This window comes from Myxine glutinosa, chromosome 3 (assembly GCF_964187855.1).
Source record: "Myxine glutinosa chromosome 3, kmMyxGlut1.1, whole genome shotgun sequence".
NCBI lineage: Eukaryota > Metazoa > Chordata > Myxini > Myxiniformes > Myxinidae > Myxine > Myxine glutinosa.
The window spans coordinates 95,701,340-95,718,167 of NC_136263.1; the positions used below are offsets into that span (position 1 = coordinate 95,701,340).

Below are 16,828 nucleotides of genomic sequence, written 5' to 3' on the forward strand. Positions count from 1 at the left end.
CAGCTGTTCACCACCATCTCTTATCTTCCCCCATCCAAAACCTTGATCTTTTCTATCCCCACTAATTTCACCCCAGATCCACTTTTTTATAAACTGACTTCTTTCCTGGAAGTCCTTGCAGTGCCCTTGTGTTTTATACTTCTCCCACCTCCCCCCCCCACCCCTTCCCACACCTCCTCCCCCCCAAGCACTCTCCCTCCCACAGATCTCCCGATGTCCCTGCTCTCAAATGTTGCATTTGTGCTTCCCCTTCTCTCCCCATCTTGTCCACCGCTCCCCTTATTGTATGTTTTGTGTGGCTGTTTGATTTTTTTTGTGTGATAAATGTTAGCTCTTTCACGAGCCTCGATCCTGTATCCCAAAAAAAAAAAACATACAGATGAATGTATTCTGTTATGACAGTTCAAGATGTCTGTTGTGCTGCTACATAAGCCTCCACCATTGTTTTTCAAAAATCCATGCGAAGCCAGAATGAAATCAGCTACAGGACGCAGTAGAACAATTCCAAAACGCAGAACAAGCACGAACAAACCACCAGTCCCACTGAGCCTCGAGTTTGGTGGTGAACCGAATGTGTGAAGCAATTACCGGTACGTAGCATTGGCTTCAAAGAGACCGTACAGGTTGTGCAGATTGTAATGGCTAGAGTGAGCATGGCGTGCAGAGGTGCACACAGTCTTGTAATTCAGCTTTTCTCCCTGAATGGCTTGAAAAAGAGAAAGAAAAAAAATTAGGGAAGTATTTATGTGTCCAGATACACAAGAGTATTCACGAGTATTTTTTTTTAAACTTCAGATCGCCAAATAACTCATAAAAATCACCATAAACATTTACTATGACCACTGCTGAGGTATGTATGGACAGGACAGTTTATTCAATTGAGGTCTCAAGTAGGCTATGAGCCAAGGGGGTTGGTCGGTACCATACAGATGGAGTAAGGCTCATTGTGATTTTTAGCAAGATATATGTCCCTAGATATGAAAAAAAAGTGATAGCAGTGTATAACTCTCGGCCATCTCTGTGTTATCACCCGAAATATTATTATACGCCTGCTTCGCTTCGCCAAAAAATGTGATATTTGCTAAAATTGGAATAAATATGTTTTTAAGGACCACAGAGTGCCAATAATTTGCATACTGGATGCCAACTAATATAGTAATAGAAATATAGAACATTTGTGGGGGTTATTTATCAAAATATTGATATAATGACAAAAAATATGTTAAATTTAGTGAAAAAGTAGTCGAAATCGCTTCGAGTTCAGAATTCACATTGTACATTTTTGTCAATATTTCAAAAATGAAAACTCCCAGAGTAACATTTGACCCCTCAAAATCTTCGCAAGGAACCACTGCATTGGAATATATCATTACTTTGTAATATGGTGGTTGTTTGGGGCACATATTTTGGCAAAGTTCAAAATATGTTCAACCATACCCCCTAATTTTGATATTTTGGAACGAAACATAGCTTTTGAACATTTTAGGTTTATTCGTCTACTACTTTTGGTATCTCAGTGTAATTTTTGGTATTAGCTAGTATCCTAAAGTAGGTTTGTAACATCAGCTACATTATATTTCACAATGCATGCAAACTTGCTCCACACTCTAGGTTTATCATGATCTCTCGAACAAATACGATCTCGATCTCGATCTCGGCACTCTGTGGTCCTTAAAAACATATTTATTCCAATTTTAGCAAATATCACATTTTTTGGCGAAGCGAAGCGGGCGTATAATAATATTTCGGGTGATAACACGGAGATGGCCGAGAGTTATACACTGCTATCACCTTTTTTTCATATCTAGGGACATATATCTTGCTAAAAATCACAATGAGCCTTACTCCATCTGTATGGTACCGACCGGTCAATTTGGGGGGTCTGGCTCATAGCCTAAAGTAGGTAAATTGGTCACTCGTCTCAATTGCCAAATAGTAACGCAAAAGTATAGATTGGCAGAAATGAATTATGCAACGGCAGATCACAAGCGCAATATTTATTACAAGCAAGCAATACAAGCGCAATATGTACTATCTACCATATAAAACACAATGTGTGTTTGTGTGTTTGTCTGCCTGTCTGTCTGTCTGTCTCCCCCCTCATAAGTGTAGGTTTTAAAGGCTTTGAGTCGTGCTTTAGGATGGATTTGAGTGTGTGTGTGTGTGTGGGGGGGGGGGGGGGGGGGGAGGGATTAAGGGGCAATCTTTGAACACGACTGTGTGTCCACCGGTTAGAAGAACTAAAATACTCTGAGGACCCAAAAGACCCCAAGGACCCAGAAGACCCAATGGACCTAATGGACCCCAAACACCCAAAATACCCTGTAGACTGTTAAAGACACAAAAGATCATGAAGACCCAGAAGACTCCAAGGACCCAGAAGACCCCAAGGACTCTGAAGACCCAAAATACCCCAAAGCCACAAAATATCCCAAAGACCCCAAAGACTGAAAAGACCCCAAAGACTGAAAAGACCCCAAAGACTGAAAAGACCCCAAAGACTGAAAAGACCCCAAAGACTGAAAAGACCCCAAAGACTGAAAAGACCCTGAAGACCCAATGGACCCTGAAGACCCAATGGATCCCAAAGACCCAAAAGACCCCGAGGATCCAAAAGACCCAAAAACCCAAAAGACCGTGAAGATCCAAAGACCCGTAAATACCCAGAAGACCCAAAATACCCTGAAGACCCCCAAAAGACCCTTAAATACCTCAAGAACCCAAAATATCCTGAAGACCCTTAAAGACCCAGAAGACCAAAAAGACCCCGAAGACCCAAAAGACTCAAAAACCCAAAAGACCCAAAATACCACACTCAAAATACATCAAAGAACCAAAAGACCGAAAAGACCATGAAGACCCCAGAGACCCAAAATATCCCAAAGACCCATAAAGACCTAAAACACCCCAAAGTCCAAAAATATATATATAATCGAAAAGACCCAGAAGACCTAAAAGTTCATGAAAACCCAAAATACCACAAAGACCCTTAACGACCCCACATAACCAAACAATCCAAAACACCAAAAAGACCCCAAAGACCCTTAAAGACCCTGAGGACCCAGTGGAATCCAAACACCCAAATTACCCCAAAGACCCAAATGACTGAAAAGACCCGAGGACCCCAAAGTTGCAGAGGACCCAATAGACTCAAATGACCTAAAAGACCCCGAAGACAAAAATGAACCAAAAGATCCCAAGGATGCAAAAGAGCTTGAGCACCCAAAATACCTAAATGAACCAGAGGATCCAAAAGACCCTTTTGACTCTGAAGACCCAAAAGAAGAGTAATTATGTCTCTTACATTGGAATTGTAGATGGTGGCTTGCAAACCGAGCCTCAAGGTCAGTGTACAGAAGCGGTTTTGTTTTTTAATTACAATAAATACATGGCGTAGGGAGGTGAAATTATCTGAACGTGACGTGCAAAGTGCGCAAAGGAAACCGAGTGTTCATTTACGTCTGTAGGATGTCAATCCAAAACACCAAAAAGACCCTGAGGACCCAATAGACCCAAATTACCGCAAAGACCCAAATTACCCCAAAGACCCAAATTACCCCAAAGACCCAAATTACCCCAAAGACCCAGATGACCGAAAAGACCCGAGGACCCCAAAGATCCAGAGAACCCAAATGACCCCGAGGACCTAAATGACCCAGAGGACACAAAAGACCCAAAATATACCAAGGATGGAAAAGAGCTTGAACACCCAAAAGTCCCAAATTAACCAGAGGACGCAAAAGACCCTGAGGACTCCCAAGACCCAAAAGAAGAGTAATTACGTCTCTTGCATTGGAATTGTAGATGGTGGCTTGCAAACCGAGCCTCAAGGTCATTGTATACGGAAGCGGTTTAAAAAAAAAAACACAATAAATACAAGGCACAGGGAGGTGACATTCGCTAAACGTGACGTGCAAAGTGCGCAGAGTAAACAGAATGTCCATTTACGTCTGTAATACATCTCATAAATAAAGAAGATATAAACACAACTGACACTAGGCCCAGGCTTCAGACTTTGCCACGCTCACACGGCTGCACTGTCAAATAAACTGTTCCAACCCGTCATTTTTGACTGGCTTTATACTAGTAACTAGTGTGTGTATATATATATATATATATATATATATATATATATATATATTGTTACGGACCGCGGATAAGATGTTGTTTTGCCGAGCGGATGGCACCGCGGCCCAAACAGTTACCCCGACTAACCCAATTCCTGAACGTTGGCCGAATCGCGCTACAGATATTCAATGGGGAAACCTCTAAAGCGACCGAATGTAAAGAGGAAGAAGAAGAAGACGTACAGAAGAGTAACAGGATTTATTATCTACACACACTAAGCAAAAGGAGCAGTCAAGGTTATATGCAGGGAAAATGGAAAAAGCAGGTGACAGTGCAAATATTAACTTATACAAGCTTACTTATACCCAGGGACAAGACAAAAGACAGACTACGAACACACTTACACGGGGGATGATGATAGGAATGGCAGGAGGTGGATGGCTGGAGGCGGAGGAAGGGTCAGGTCCCTGCAAACGGCAGGGCTGGAGGTGACAGCTCCGACTCCTCGCGTTCTTGGCGGGAAAACCTCGGTGGCGTCGACGCAACCCTTGGTGTCCCTTTTTGTGCTCCTCCTCAACTCAACCCTCACAAGGCTTGCTGTCTTTCTTGGCTTCACTCTGCCTCACTCCGCCTCACTTCTCTTTACTTCTCCCACTCTCTTTTGTAACCAACTCTTTCCACCACCAACCACCAACCAACGTTCTGACGTGCGTCTCTCGCTTGGTCCAACCACACACTCGGCTCTTGCGCGCGCTCTTTTATAGCGCCTCAGGCGATCAAGCCGCCGGCCTTCAGGACACGCCCCTCGGTGAGCTCGCTTCGGCCCTGATTGGTGGGCACAGGCCCTCTGACTCCACCCTTGATGACGATGGGTGGGCACGCCCTTCTTCCCCGAGCTGAGCACATGCTTAATGGCGGCAATTGTAGTTGGCAATGCGAATGGCAATTGACGAAAAGGGAATGTGAACGGAATCTACTCTTATTTCACTTGGTGCAATGGAGTGTCATCTTAATGGAAGACAAGGCCTTACCCTAATACACATAATAAGGAAATAAACTACTGAACAGGGATATTATGGTGTCCTTCATGTATGCTTTATGGAATTAACTACGGGAACGCCCTTTGACCTTTATACAACACTGGAGTAAGGAGGGCGATATTTTACAACAATTTACACTACAACAACAACAAAAAAAAAACATTCTCATATCCACAACAATATATATATATATATATATATATATATATATATATATATATATATATATATATATATAACCTTCCTGATATAGCTTCCCTTAATCTCCAAGGCTCTCAAAAAAAAATTATGTTCAAGCCTCCAGACACGGACTGCATGGCCCTCATCGAGGCCAGGCCTTAAATAAAAGAGAATAAAAGTGTATGGTGTTTGTTTGCGAGAAAGATAGGTTGAAGCTGGCAAGGTAGCTGTAGTTTGAGTGAGACAGTAAGACCAGCAATCCTGACACGGAGAGTGCAAGATAGTTCCAGGCACCACTTTAACGCTCCTAAGTCAGAACGGCAATACTACCCTGGGCGGTTGCTGTCCACAACCTACTAACTAAATATAAATAAAAACCTTCAGAAACCCATTAACACAGGATGCTAATCCACTAACAAACAAAATAAATAAAACTGCTGTATTCAGATGCCCACCTGGTGTGTAAGGTGGATTCTCCAGAGTATTGTTTGGACAGCCATTGACAGACCCATCCACAAAATTTGAAGGCTCATTCATATCCTGAAATAAATACCAGGTGGTACGTACACTCAGGTCAGAAAATGCTTCATAATGAAAGAAGAGCATGGAAAGAAGATTACATCTATCTATAATTCCAGCAATCTCTGTGTGTCTGTGTGTCTGTGTGTCTGTGTGTCTGTGACCGCTGTTTCTCGACAACCACGGGTCCGATATACTTTAAACTTGCCAGGTATATTGCTGGGGACCCGAGGATGTGCCTTTTCAAGGTTTGTAATTAATCGGACAAGTACTTACCGAGCTATGTCCAAAAAACGCTTCAACCAATCAGAGAGCAGCGAGCTATCACGTGTGCCGAACGTGGCGATCAGACTCTGCCTCGGACGGCACATTTGACAGCGTATTCATTTATTTCACGTTGGAAAACTATGTTGCCGTTAAACTATGTTTTAAAACGAATTCAAACTGCGATTAAATTAAAACGATTCATCGTAACTGCGATTTGCGAACTTCCGGACAGTGACGACTTATCTTCCGGCAGCCAATCACAGAACGCTTTGTTGCGTAGGCGTGGCCGATGTGAGACGAGCGGAGCTGAGCGCGTTACGAGCTGACCGCCATTACGGTACGTAATTCGATTTCTTATGCGCATTATTTCTCCCAATTCAGTCAGAGCGAAGGGCGGAAGCGAAGAGCGTTGTTTTTTTTGTTTACGGGCGTACGAGCGGGGTAGAGCGTACGGGTAGCGTTTTTGTTTTTTTTTGGCCACGGAACGGGCACCCACGTACGGGCAATGCCCTAGTCTATCTATAATTCCAGTAATCTCTGTTTGTACGTCTGTACGTTTGTACGTCTGTTTGTCTGTGACCGCTGTTTCTCGACAACCACGGGTCCGATATACTTTTAACTTGCCAGGTATATTGCTGGGGACCCGAGGATGTGCCTTTTCAAGGTTTCATATTAATCGGACAATTACTTACCGAGCTATGTCCAAAAAACGATTCAACCAATCAGAGAGCAGCGAACGATCGCGTGTGCCGAACGTGGAGGACACACTCTGCCTCGGATGGCACATTTGAGAGCGTATTCATTTATTTCACGTTTGCAAACTATGTTGGCGCTATGTTGGCGTTAAACTATGTTTTAAAACTAATAACAACGAATTTGCGATTCATTCGCTTTCCTGCGCGTTTGTGCACGCGATGGCGATTTCTTTACCAAACTCCGGAAGCCGTTCGCTTTGGACCAAACCATTGCATGTAAATAGAGGGGGGGGATTGTCACCGTACTCGCAAGCCGTTCGCTTTGGACCAAACCATTTCATGTAAATAGAGGGGGGGGATATAATTTTAGATATAGATATAGTACGGGCAATGCCCTAGTAATTAAAAAGCAAGGAACAAAAAAGTGAGAAAGAAGAAGATACAATAAAGTTTTAACACCAGACATCATAAGTTGAAAGAACAGCAAAAATGGAAAGCGAGTTCCATAAATGAGCAGGATGAGACAAGGATTGGGAAATAAAAAAGGGGATCATGTTCGGATTGAGAAAAGTTGGACTTCTGAGTACAACACAGGTAATAGAAAAGCAGGAAGTTCACAGAGTTGGAAATAGAGGTGGAATGATGAATTGATGTTAAGCAGAAGAATGGTCAAAGAAATGCCAATAAAAAAGAATAATGAGTAACGGAACAGCAGATATCAAATTAAGGGATATCAGAGGTTGTGATTGGGTCATCGATTAGGAACACAACTTCAAATTGAATGTGATAAAGGGATGAGCAAAGACCGAGGTGAAGAGTAAAATGCCATACGAAGCCAGTCATACAGTGAGGTGATAAATCCAGGAAGATTCCAGGTGTTAGACAAATCCTGAGCGATTCACTTGGTAAGCAAAGCATGTGAAATATTCAGGCAATATTCAGTCAAGTGAAGGTATTTATGGGAGAATCTCATATGACAAACTCAATTGTAATTGGCAATCCCATGACAACTTTTGAGCAAGGCCCTAGCGACATTGAAGCGAATTGTCCAATATTCGTACAGACTAATTGCGTGCATGTGGCTGGCTTCAGACAGCAGTACTTCAAATGGAAGTGAATGTAACAGGTGGAGAGTAAATTTGAGATCAGGAGAAAATAAAATATAGGTGAACGGGAAAGTGAAAACAAAGACAGCCTATTCCAGAAGAAGCTGATAATGATTTATGATGATCATGGCAAACCTATCCCCACTTCATTTTCAGATTTAAAAAAAAATGAATCATAGGTAATCATAGGATACCCAAATTTGTGAAACAAACTTGTTTTAAGAGACCGGCGAGATACAGATCCCATCAGGGGGAAGAAACGGCATTTTCCACTTGAGCGTGGTATCAATTTAATTCTTCCATGCGCCAAGCATATTGCTTCAGCATGATTGGCCCACCTTAGTCACACACAGACACAAACACACACCTGGCTCAGCACTCAAGATGCGCTCCCAGAAAAGATAACTCGCCAACAAGTGATGAAACCAGTCCGGCGGCTGTGTAGCATTGGGATTCTCATGTATGTGCTACTTGTGAATGTCTGTACCTGTAGAGGAACCCAGGTAGGGTTTTAAACAGCAAAGGACTTACCCTGTGTCGCTTTTCTTGGTTGCTTTATGCAGCTTTCTTTGGCTGGATGAGCATGGGGGTTAAGATTTATATACTCAACTGGGCTGGCAGGATGGCCTGGAGGTATGCACATCCTCTTCCAAGCTGTCTAGCCTAGGTTTGGCCCTCGGCCGAAATATAAACTCATCCCAGTGTTTCACAGGCAGGGCGATTCAAAAAAGTATGTACCGTCCCTCCAATGGACGTTAAACTGGGCATCCTACCTGCTGGCATTAGTCAGTGCATGTCAAAGATCCCACGGTGTCCTTCACAAAAAGTAGTCGTGGCATCACTGGCACCATAGCCAAATTACAAATTCCTGTCCTAACCTTTGTCAAACCAGTTTGGCCAGTTGGTTCATGAAAGACTTGGGGCAAACTTCCCAAGCAAACCACACAATAACGTGGGAATAACTGTGGTGGTTAAAGAATACACCACTCCACTCCATTGTACGTGGTATACAGCTTGCATAGTAAAAGTTCAACCCCCCATGGTTTCTTGGAGGTTTTGTTCCTCCTTTTGTTTTTCTAGAGTAAAAGTTCTCATCTCATTAAAGTTTGATGTTAAAGTAGCACAGCATAATTCACAATTTGATGCAATCCTATTATCCCTTTCTTCCCTCCCGGCATAGATTCTTGATAACTTCACATACCTCACTGTGATGCAGGGATTGGGGGAAAACAGTAGTTTGCCTGTTTTTAGTTCACATTCGAAAATCTTCCATTTGCTATACATTTGAATAACCCAAACAATATCACATGATCTGGTGTCTAATTAGTTTAACAGTGTTGTTTTTTGGATTGCAGCTAAATATTTAGCCCGTCCCCTGCATAGCAGGAGACGGGGTTTTGCAATCACTTCTGTGTGTCTGTGTGTCTGTGTGTCTGTGTGTCTATGTGTCTATGTGTCTGCGTGTCTGTCCGGGCCATAACTTCTTCACCATTTGAGCTATTATCATCAAATTTTCACCAAAGCTTTTTTTGTGATAATACGAAGGCAAATTAATAATTGTCAAAAGGTCAAAGGTATGTGTGACACTGGTGACACTGGTCACCTAAAATCATCAATTTTCATCCAATTAACATGAAATATAAATTTACCATTTGAGTTTCGTCATCAAATTTTAAACAAAGCTTTATTATGAGAATATGAAGAATGAAAATTCATAATTTGCTCAAAAGGTCAAAGGTCAAGGTTGCGTAAAATCACATTTTCACCCGATTTACCTGAAATTTAAGGAATTTGCATATTGGGTCACTAAATTGGTTCCCCAATCAAAAGGTAGAAGTTGATCATGTTTTAGATCTAAAGCCCAAAGGTCAAGGCTGCATAAAATCATAAATTTTCATAAATAAATATATGCATATTTTTAACTGTTTTCGTTATTTTGAGCATACGAAAGAAGACGAAGACATCTGAATACAAACAACGGACGTGGATGGGCTTTGCATTTTCAGAAGCTTTCTAGTTAGGTTTGGAAAGCATAGATTAACCTTCAGCACAGGGACTTACAATCCACAGACCATCAAAGGCAACCTGGCGATGAAAGTCCCTGAGGCACTCGAACCACCATTCCTGTGCCACTGATGTAGAAAAGTCTGGAAAGGCTGTTAGTCCTGGCCACACCTGAGAAAGAAATATGAGCAATATTTTCAAATAAAACATCGAAAGCACAAAGGGCTTATTCACAGATGCGATTCCATGAAACATGTGAGTGGCAGCAATGCTTCCATAAATACAAAGTATTAAAACGCTCAAATACAGAAATACAAATTCTACAATCACTCAAAGAACAATGTAGAGAATATAAAATGATGCTCTCATGAGGGTTCAGAAGGTGAAAGGATTTTGGAGTTTGCTGATGGGGCTGTTTTGTTGATTTGTAATACTCAGTTCCAGAAAGAGGATAATAAGCTTGTTACATACACGTCAGGTGGGACGACGACAACCGTTGACTACCTGATGGTGCGTAGGCGAGAGAGGGAGCACCTCCGGGACACAAAGGTGATCCCAGGGGAGGAGGCTGTTTCACAGCACCGCTTGGTTGTCTGCGACATAAGGGTGAAAGGTGCGAGGAGAGCTCGGCGGGTGAAGTACCAACCGAGAATGAAGGTGTGGAGGTTGAAAGAGGTGACAGTAAGGGAGGCATTAAAAGAGAGGATGAGTAGGGTAGAGGATTGGTTGAGCTTGAAAGTGGTTGGATGTCAATGAAGGCTAGTCTGTTGGGAGCCGTTGTTGAGGGATGTGGATGGACAAAAGGACGACCGAGGCACTCGGAAATATGGTGGTGGGATGATGAAGTTGGAAACGAGGATTGATGAGAAGAGGAAGAAGTTCAAGGAGTGGCAGAAGGCGAAGGGTACAGGAGCAGAAACAGCAGAGCATGAAAGTTATAAGGCAGCCAAGAAGGCTGCAAAGAAAGAGGTAGCAAAGGCGCAGGAGGCATGTAGGAAAATGTTCGGAGAACGCTTGGATTCGGAAGAGGGTCAGACAGCAGTATTCAGGATTGCAAAGCAGATAGCGAAAGAGAGGTGTGATGTGATGGGGGTGAGTTGCTTGAAGGATGAAGTGGGACAAATCGTTGTGGACCCAGATGGAATTAAAGGAAGATGGAAAAGACATATGGAAATGCTGTTGAATACAGAGAATGAATGGGATGGCAACATAGAGAGTAACCCAGTTTTAGGACTGGCAGAGAAGATAACTGAGAAGGAAGTTGAGGAAGCGATAAAAGCAATGAAGAGTAGAAAAGCGGGAGGGCCGACGGGAGTTGTGGGAGATATGTTGAAGGCAGCAGGAAGTTGGGGTGTGAAGAGAACGACAGTGATCTGTAATCTGGCGGTGAAAGAAGGCCGCATTCCAGTGGATTGGGAACTGAGTACCCTCGTCCCTCTATACAAGGGGAAAGGTGACCCTCCAGAGTGTGGCTCGTACCGAGCGATAAAGTTATTGGAGCATGGAATGAAGGTATTGGAAAGGGTGTTGGAGAGGAGGATAAGGAAGAAAGTGAAGATCGACGAAATGCAGTTTGGATTGATGCCAGGAAGAGGAACGACAGACGCGCTTTTTATTGTGAGGCAGTTGCAGGAGAAGTACATGGAGATGAAGAAGAAGTTGTTTCTTGTGTTTGTTGATCTGGAGAAAGCATTCGATAGGGTTCCACGCAAAGTATTGACATGGGCAATGAGGAAGTTAGGAGTGGAGGAATGGTTGATCAGAGTAGTGATGGCAATGTACAAAAGAGCACGCACAGCTGTAAGGACGAAGGACGGGAACAGTGGTGAGTTTGAGGTGAAGGTGGGAGTGCATCAGGGGTCGGTACTAAGTCCACTACTATTTGTAGCTGTGATGGAGGTGCTGGCTCAGAACGTAAAGGAGGGTTTACCGTGGGAGTTGTTGTATGCAGATGATCTGGTGTTGATTGCGGAAAGTATGGATGGACTGAAGGAAAAGATGAACACGTGGAAGGAATGTATGGAGACAAAAGGTCTGAAGGTGAATATCGGAAAGACGAAGGTGATGGCAAGTGGTAAAGCATGTGGTGAGGTGGAAAGAACTGGGAAGTGGCCCTGTGCTGTGTGCAGGAAGGGTATCGGAGTGAACTCCATTCAATGTACAATGTGCGCTGAGTGGGTTCATCAAAAATGTAGTGGTCTGAGAGGGTCATTAACCAGTGTGGCAGCTACATTCAAATGTAAGGTGTGCACAGAGGGAGCTGCAGATGGAGGAAATGTTGAGTTGAATCTTAGAGATGGCGTGAAGCTGGAAGGTGTGAACACATTTTGCTACCTCGGAGACATGCTGAATGGAGAAGGTGGATCAGACTCGGCAACGGTTGCTAGAGTGAGATGTGCATGGAAGAAGTTTCGGGAACTGAGTGGCATGCTGATGAGGAGGGGAGTGTCGTTGAAGCTGAAGGGAAAGGTGCATGCTGCATGTGTGAGAAGTGTTATGATTTATGGGAGCGAGACATGGGTAATGAACGTAGAGCAGCAACAAAGGTTGGAAAGGGTGGAAATGCGAATGTTTCGATGGATGTGCGGAGTATCGTTGAGAGAGGAAGACAAATGATGAATTGCGAAAGATGATGGGAATAGAGCCTGTGATTGATGCTGTGAAGAGGAACAGGTTGAGATGGTTTGGTCATGTGTTGAGGAAGGATGAAAGTGACTGGTTGAGAAGAGTGATGGAAATGAATGTAGAAGGAAGTAGAGGACGGGGAAGATCGAGAAAGACTTGACTAAAGATGGTGGAAGAAGAAATGCGGGCAAGGGGGTTAACAAGGAGAGATGCAGAAAATAGGGCAAGATGGAGATGATTGTCATGGGGACTACAAGGCTAACCCCCGCTCTAGCAGGGAAAATGGCCTTAAAATGCATGTTGTTGTTGTTGTTGTTGTTGTTGTCTCATGCCTAGAATCTGTTATTCATTACAAACTTAACAGATAAACAAACGCTTGCCCGTTCCACATTGAAAATTTCACAGTACATAGAAAATATTGTATTCAAAAGCGATTTTTAAAAGTTTAGCAAACTACTTAAAATACACGATAGTGTAAATAAAACGACTGGAAGACAAAAGCAATTTGGATAGAATTTTCTATTCTAGGCACATCATCATTGCAGCCTTAGGAGGTTGCCATGTGATGATAGACTAGAGGAAAGTCGAAATGAAGCAAAGTGGTCAACCCTATGCTTAACCCAAATAAGGAAGTTGGCCCAAAGCCCTACACTTGTGAAAGCTGTGCAAAAGATAAAAACAGAAATAACCGAACCCTATTTAACTAAAGTTAACTAAAGATGGAAATATCATCAAAAAGGTTCAATTAAATAATTCTACAATGTCATTCTTCAGGTAAAAATACAATACCTTTATTTTTGCAATCCAAGAGATATCAAAATTTCCAACTCAAATTGCCAATTCGTAGAGAAGGACTGTCCGATCTTTAGATAAACCAACGATATTAATGGGAGTCATGAGAATAGCCTGTGCACAATGAAGAGATTAATTCTGTATTCAATTATATATTTGCATACAGGTTTAACCTTGCTTCACTTGAGCTGATTGAAAACAAGGTCTTCAACATCACTGGTATCACGAGGCAGGATAATGATTCCCCAGCACTGTCACTCTCACGCTGACAGCAATTTTGTGGGCTCTCGATTTTATAAAAGCTTCTATCTGGCCTTGCTCCTCCTGCCCTCTCCTTCCTCTGCCAACCCCAAGCCAAGCCAGGTCACATGCGGTTCTCAAGAATCCTTCACCTGCTCACACCTTCTCAAAGTCTAGGCTGGTTTGCCCACCTGAATTCATGTGTCTGCTTATTCTCCAGATTGTTGAATCATCGCCCTGTGTCTGTTGTCTCATCCTCTTCACTTCAATCTTTCATATACATTGGCTATCATTACCTCGTGTGCTCAGCTATGCACATCCACCATCTCTTCTACACATGCTGATTCTTTCCCATTCTTCTCCAATCCAGGCCATTGGTACTTGCTTTATTATTATTATTTTTTTTGTATACAAGATCGAGGCTCATTAATCACACAAAAAGTCAAACCGCCACATAAAACACAAAAAAATAAGGGGAGCGGTAGACAAGATGGGGAGAGAGGGGGAAGGACACAAACACAACATTTGAGAGCAGGGACATCGGGAGAAATGTGGGAGGGGGAGGGCTTGGGGGGAGGTGGGAGAGGTATAAAACATATGAACACTTATTTTATTCCTCCTTGTGGATGTCGACCCACCTCCCAATTTCTAAGTTTGTAAACCTATTGTTCCTGAATGAGCCTCGACCCTTGTATAAAAAAAATACCAAACACAAGTCATTATTTACCGCTGTGATGCAACATAATGCAATGCTAACAAGAAAGAGCAATCAGAGATTGTAGACCTTCGCCAGGACTTGCTTTGTGTGGTGTATTTTGTCTGGCAAATAAATGGAAGGATATTGTAAATGAAAGGTCGTTGATGGCAAATTAACGATCTAAATGGTCTAGTTGTAAATGTGCAAAGGTGAAAGGTCTGAAAAGGTGGAAATGTCAAAATATCAAATGGTCAAAATATTAAAATGTGTAAAGGTCAAAATGTGAAAAGGTCTGAAAAGCTCAAAGGGGTCTAAAGGGTCTAAAGTGTATACTTTAAGGCTTAAAGGGTCACAATTGTCTGGAAGGGTCTACAGGGTCTTAAAACATCTAAAAAGGGTATAAAGGTCTGAAGGCTGTTCACTCTCTCACCGCAGGCAGGTTGCTGGTCTTTCTGTCTTCTACAGACTCCTCTCTGGCCTAGCTCCCCAAGCTCTGCCTGTGCTGTGTTCCCCAAATATTCCTGCAGGATGCACCTGAACCGCCAGCAACCTTCTTCTTGTGAATTGCCAAAATCAAGACTCTCTGCTCACCTCTACTCTTTTATTCCTCTTTTTTCCTGCCTCTGGAACAAACTCCCACACTCTCTTCAATCCCACTCTTCCCTCCAGGTATTCAAAACAGCTGTTCACCACAATCTCTTATCTTCCCCCTTCCAAAACCATGATCTTTTCTACCCCCATTAATACACCACAAATCCGCCTCTTTCAATCTCCGACTTCATTCCTGAAATTCCTAGTCGTGTCAATTTGTTTTGTACCCTTTCCCTCCCCCTCCCTATCCCCCCCCCCCCCCCCCCCCCCCAGCCTCTCCCTTCCACAAATCTCCCGATGTTCCTGTTCTCTACTGTTGCTTGTGTGCTTCCCTCTCTCTCCCAATCTTGTCTCCCCCTCCCTTTATTGTTTTATGTGTCCATTTATGTTTTTTGTGTTTCATGTGCTAATGTGTGTTTAAGGTGCCAGCTCTTACATGAGCCTCGATCTTGTATACAAAAAAAAAGCAATGTATCTTGCGCAATGATGTGTACTTTTTAATCACCTGAGTTTAAAATGTAGTCGATATTCTCTAAACAACTAATTATATCAAGATTTGTTTATACACAAGCCATGTGTCCTGTATCGCAATCACGTAACCTCACCTTGCCGATCAGTATCTTATTTCCACTTGAATCACGAATGAAGACCCCTCGTTTAGCGCCTTCATCAAACGGCTTGTAGGAACCTGGAGTCTGGCTGGAACTGATAGCAGGGTCCTACAGAGGACGTTTGACAAAACAAGCATAGCTGTCACCACTCAGTACATTTTTGGTAAAAAAAAAAAAAAACCCTAATCCCTTAAACCAACAATAAAATCACATAACGAATTGGACTCAGTGTGAAAATGATTCTTGGAAACTCCAAAGTGGGAGACTCCTTTTAAGACAAACACAGTTGCTAATGCCTCAAGTAAAGTGGGCTGTGCATAAGAATAATTCTACCATAACACAGCGATCTAAAGGCATCAAAACAAGCAAATTTGCAGCATACCCACTACAAATCGAAAAATCAGCATTTCTCCTTGCCAAGTCATGCAAAGATAAAAAGATGAGACAGTCTGGGAATGCTGGGATGACAACATTACCTCAATGTCGAACCATCAATGCGTTTTGGTTTGACCTCATGTCATGTCACGACGGTGGCTATGTTGGCTGTGCATCAAAAAAAAACAAAAAACTAGCATGTTCACATTCGTAGCATGTTTACATGCCAATGTTCCACAAGAGTGTGTGACACAAGAAATACATTTTCCTGCACCGAGACAACTCGCACACGTTCGTATTCATTGCTGCCAATTGGCAGACTGTGCCCAATAATTAGCACCAATGGCACCACACAAAAGAGGTTTCAAACACTCAGGACGTTTTGGAAAAGTCGTCAGTTGTTCTCAGTTTTCCAAGAATTTGTAATTTTGGCAAAATAAAGCTCGTCTTCCTTTCTTTGATTAGTCTTCAGATTTTCTGACGACAGTGTAAATAAGCTGCAGTGCTTTTCAGCATATGTAGATCTCTTTATTGTGTTTTTACGAGTACAATCACATTGGAGTGCATTTGCTCTTATGCACATCAATTATTTAGCAGCTGTGTCACATGTACATCTGTGCAAAAATGGGAATTTTGATACCGCATATGTAAACAGCATAAAGACATCTTCCTCGAGCTCCTGGCTTTGCCTATGGAAATTTTCTGAACTGAGGCAATACATCTTTCAATTTGGTTAGCAGTATAGTTTCGTGTTCAGTCTCGGACTGGGCAATAATGAAAAAAAAAACCCTATATTACAATAATGGGCCTGATTATCATGATATAATTTAATATAATGTAATGAAATTAGCAACATGAGAACCAAGTAGCATACAATAACGATCTGAATAAGAACTAGAACTGCATTCGGTAGAGCGCATACCTCCCCACCAGACTGAAGAGTTTGTTTTGTATCCCAATGATAGGCCGGATCTGGATTCGGACCTGAATGAAAATCTAATCGGCTTGTTATTGTCAC

General features: G+C 42.6%; 1 protein-coding gene across 2 annotated transcripts in view; it reads right to left on the reverse strand.

The window, feature by feature from the left end:
- The window catches only part of LOC137423365 (lysosomal alpha-glucosidase), a 74,663-nt gene that overhangs the window by 21,243 nt on the left and 36,592 nt on the right, over window positions 1-16,828 (reverse strand). For both annotated transcript variants that reach the window (XM_078774296.1, XM_078774297.1), the window contains exons 10-13: window positions 15,430-15,543; window positions 9,937-10,050; window positions 5,744-5,828; window positions 589-706 (exon numbers count right to left, since the gene is read on the reverse strand). In XM_078774296.1, coding sequence (XP_078630422.1) covers window positions 589-706; window positions 5,744-5,828; window positions 9,937-10,050; window positions 15,430-15,543 — 431 coding nt within the window. The remainder of the gene's footprint in view (window positions 1-588; window positions 707-5,743; window positions 5,829-9,936; window positions 10,051-15,429; window positions 15,544-16,828) is intronic.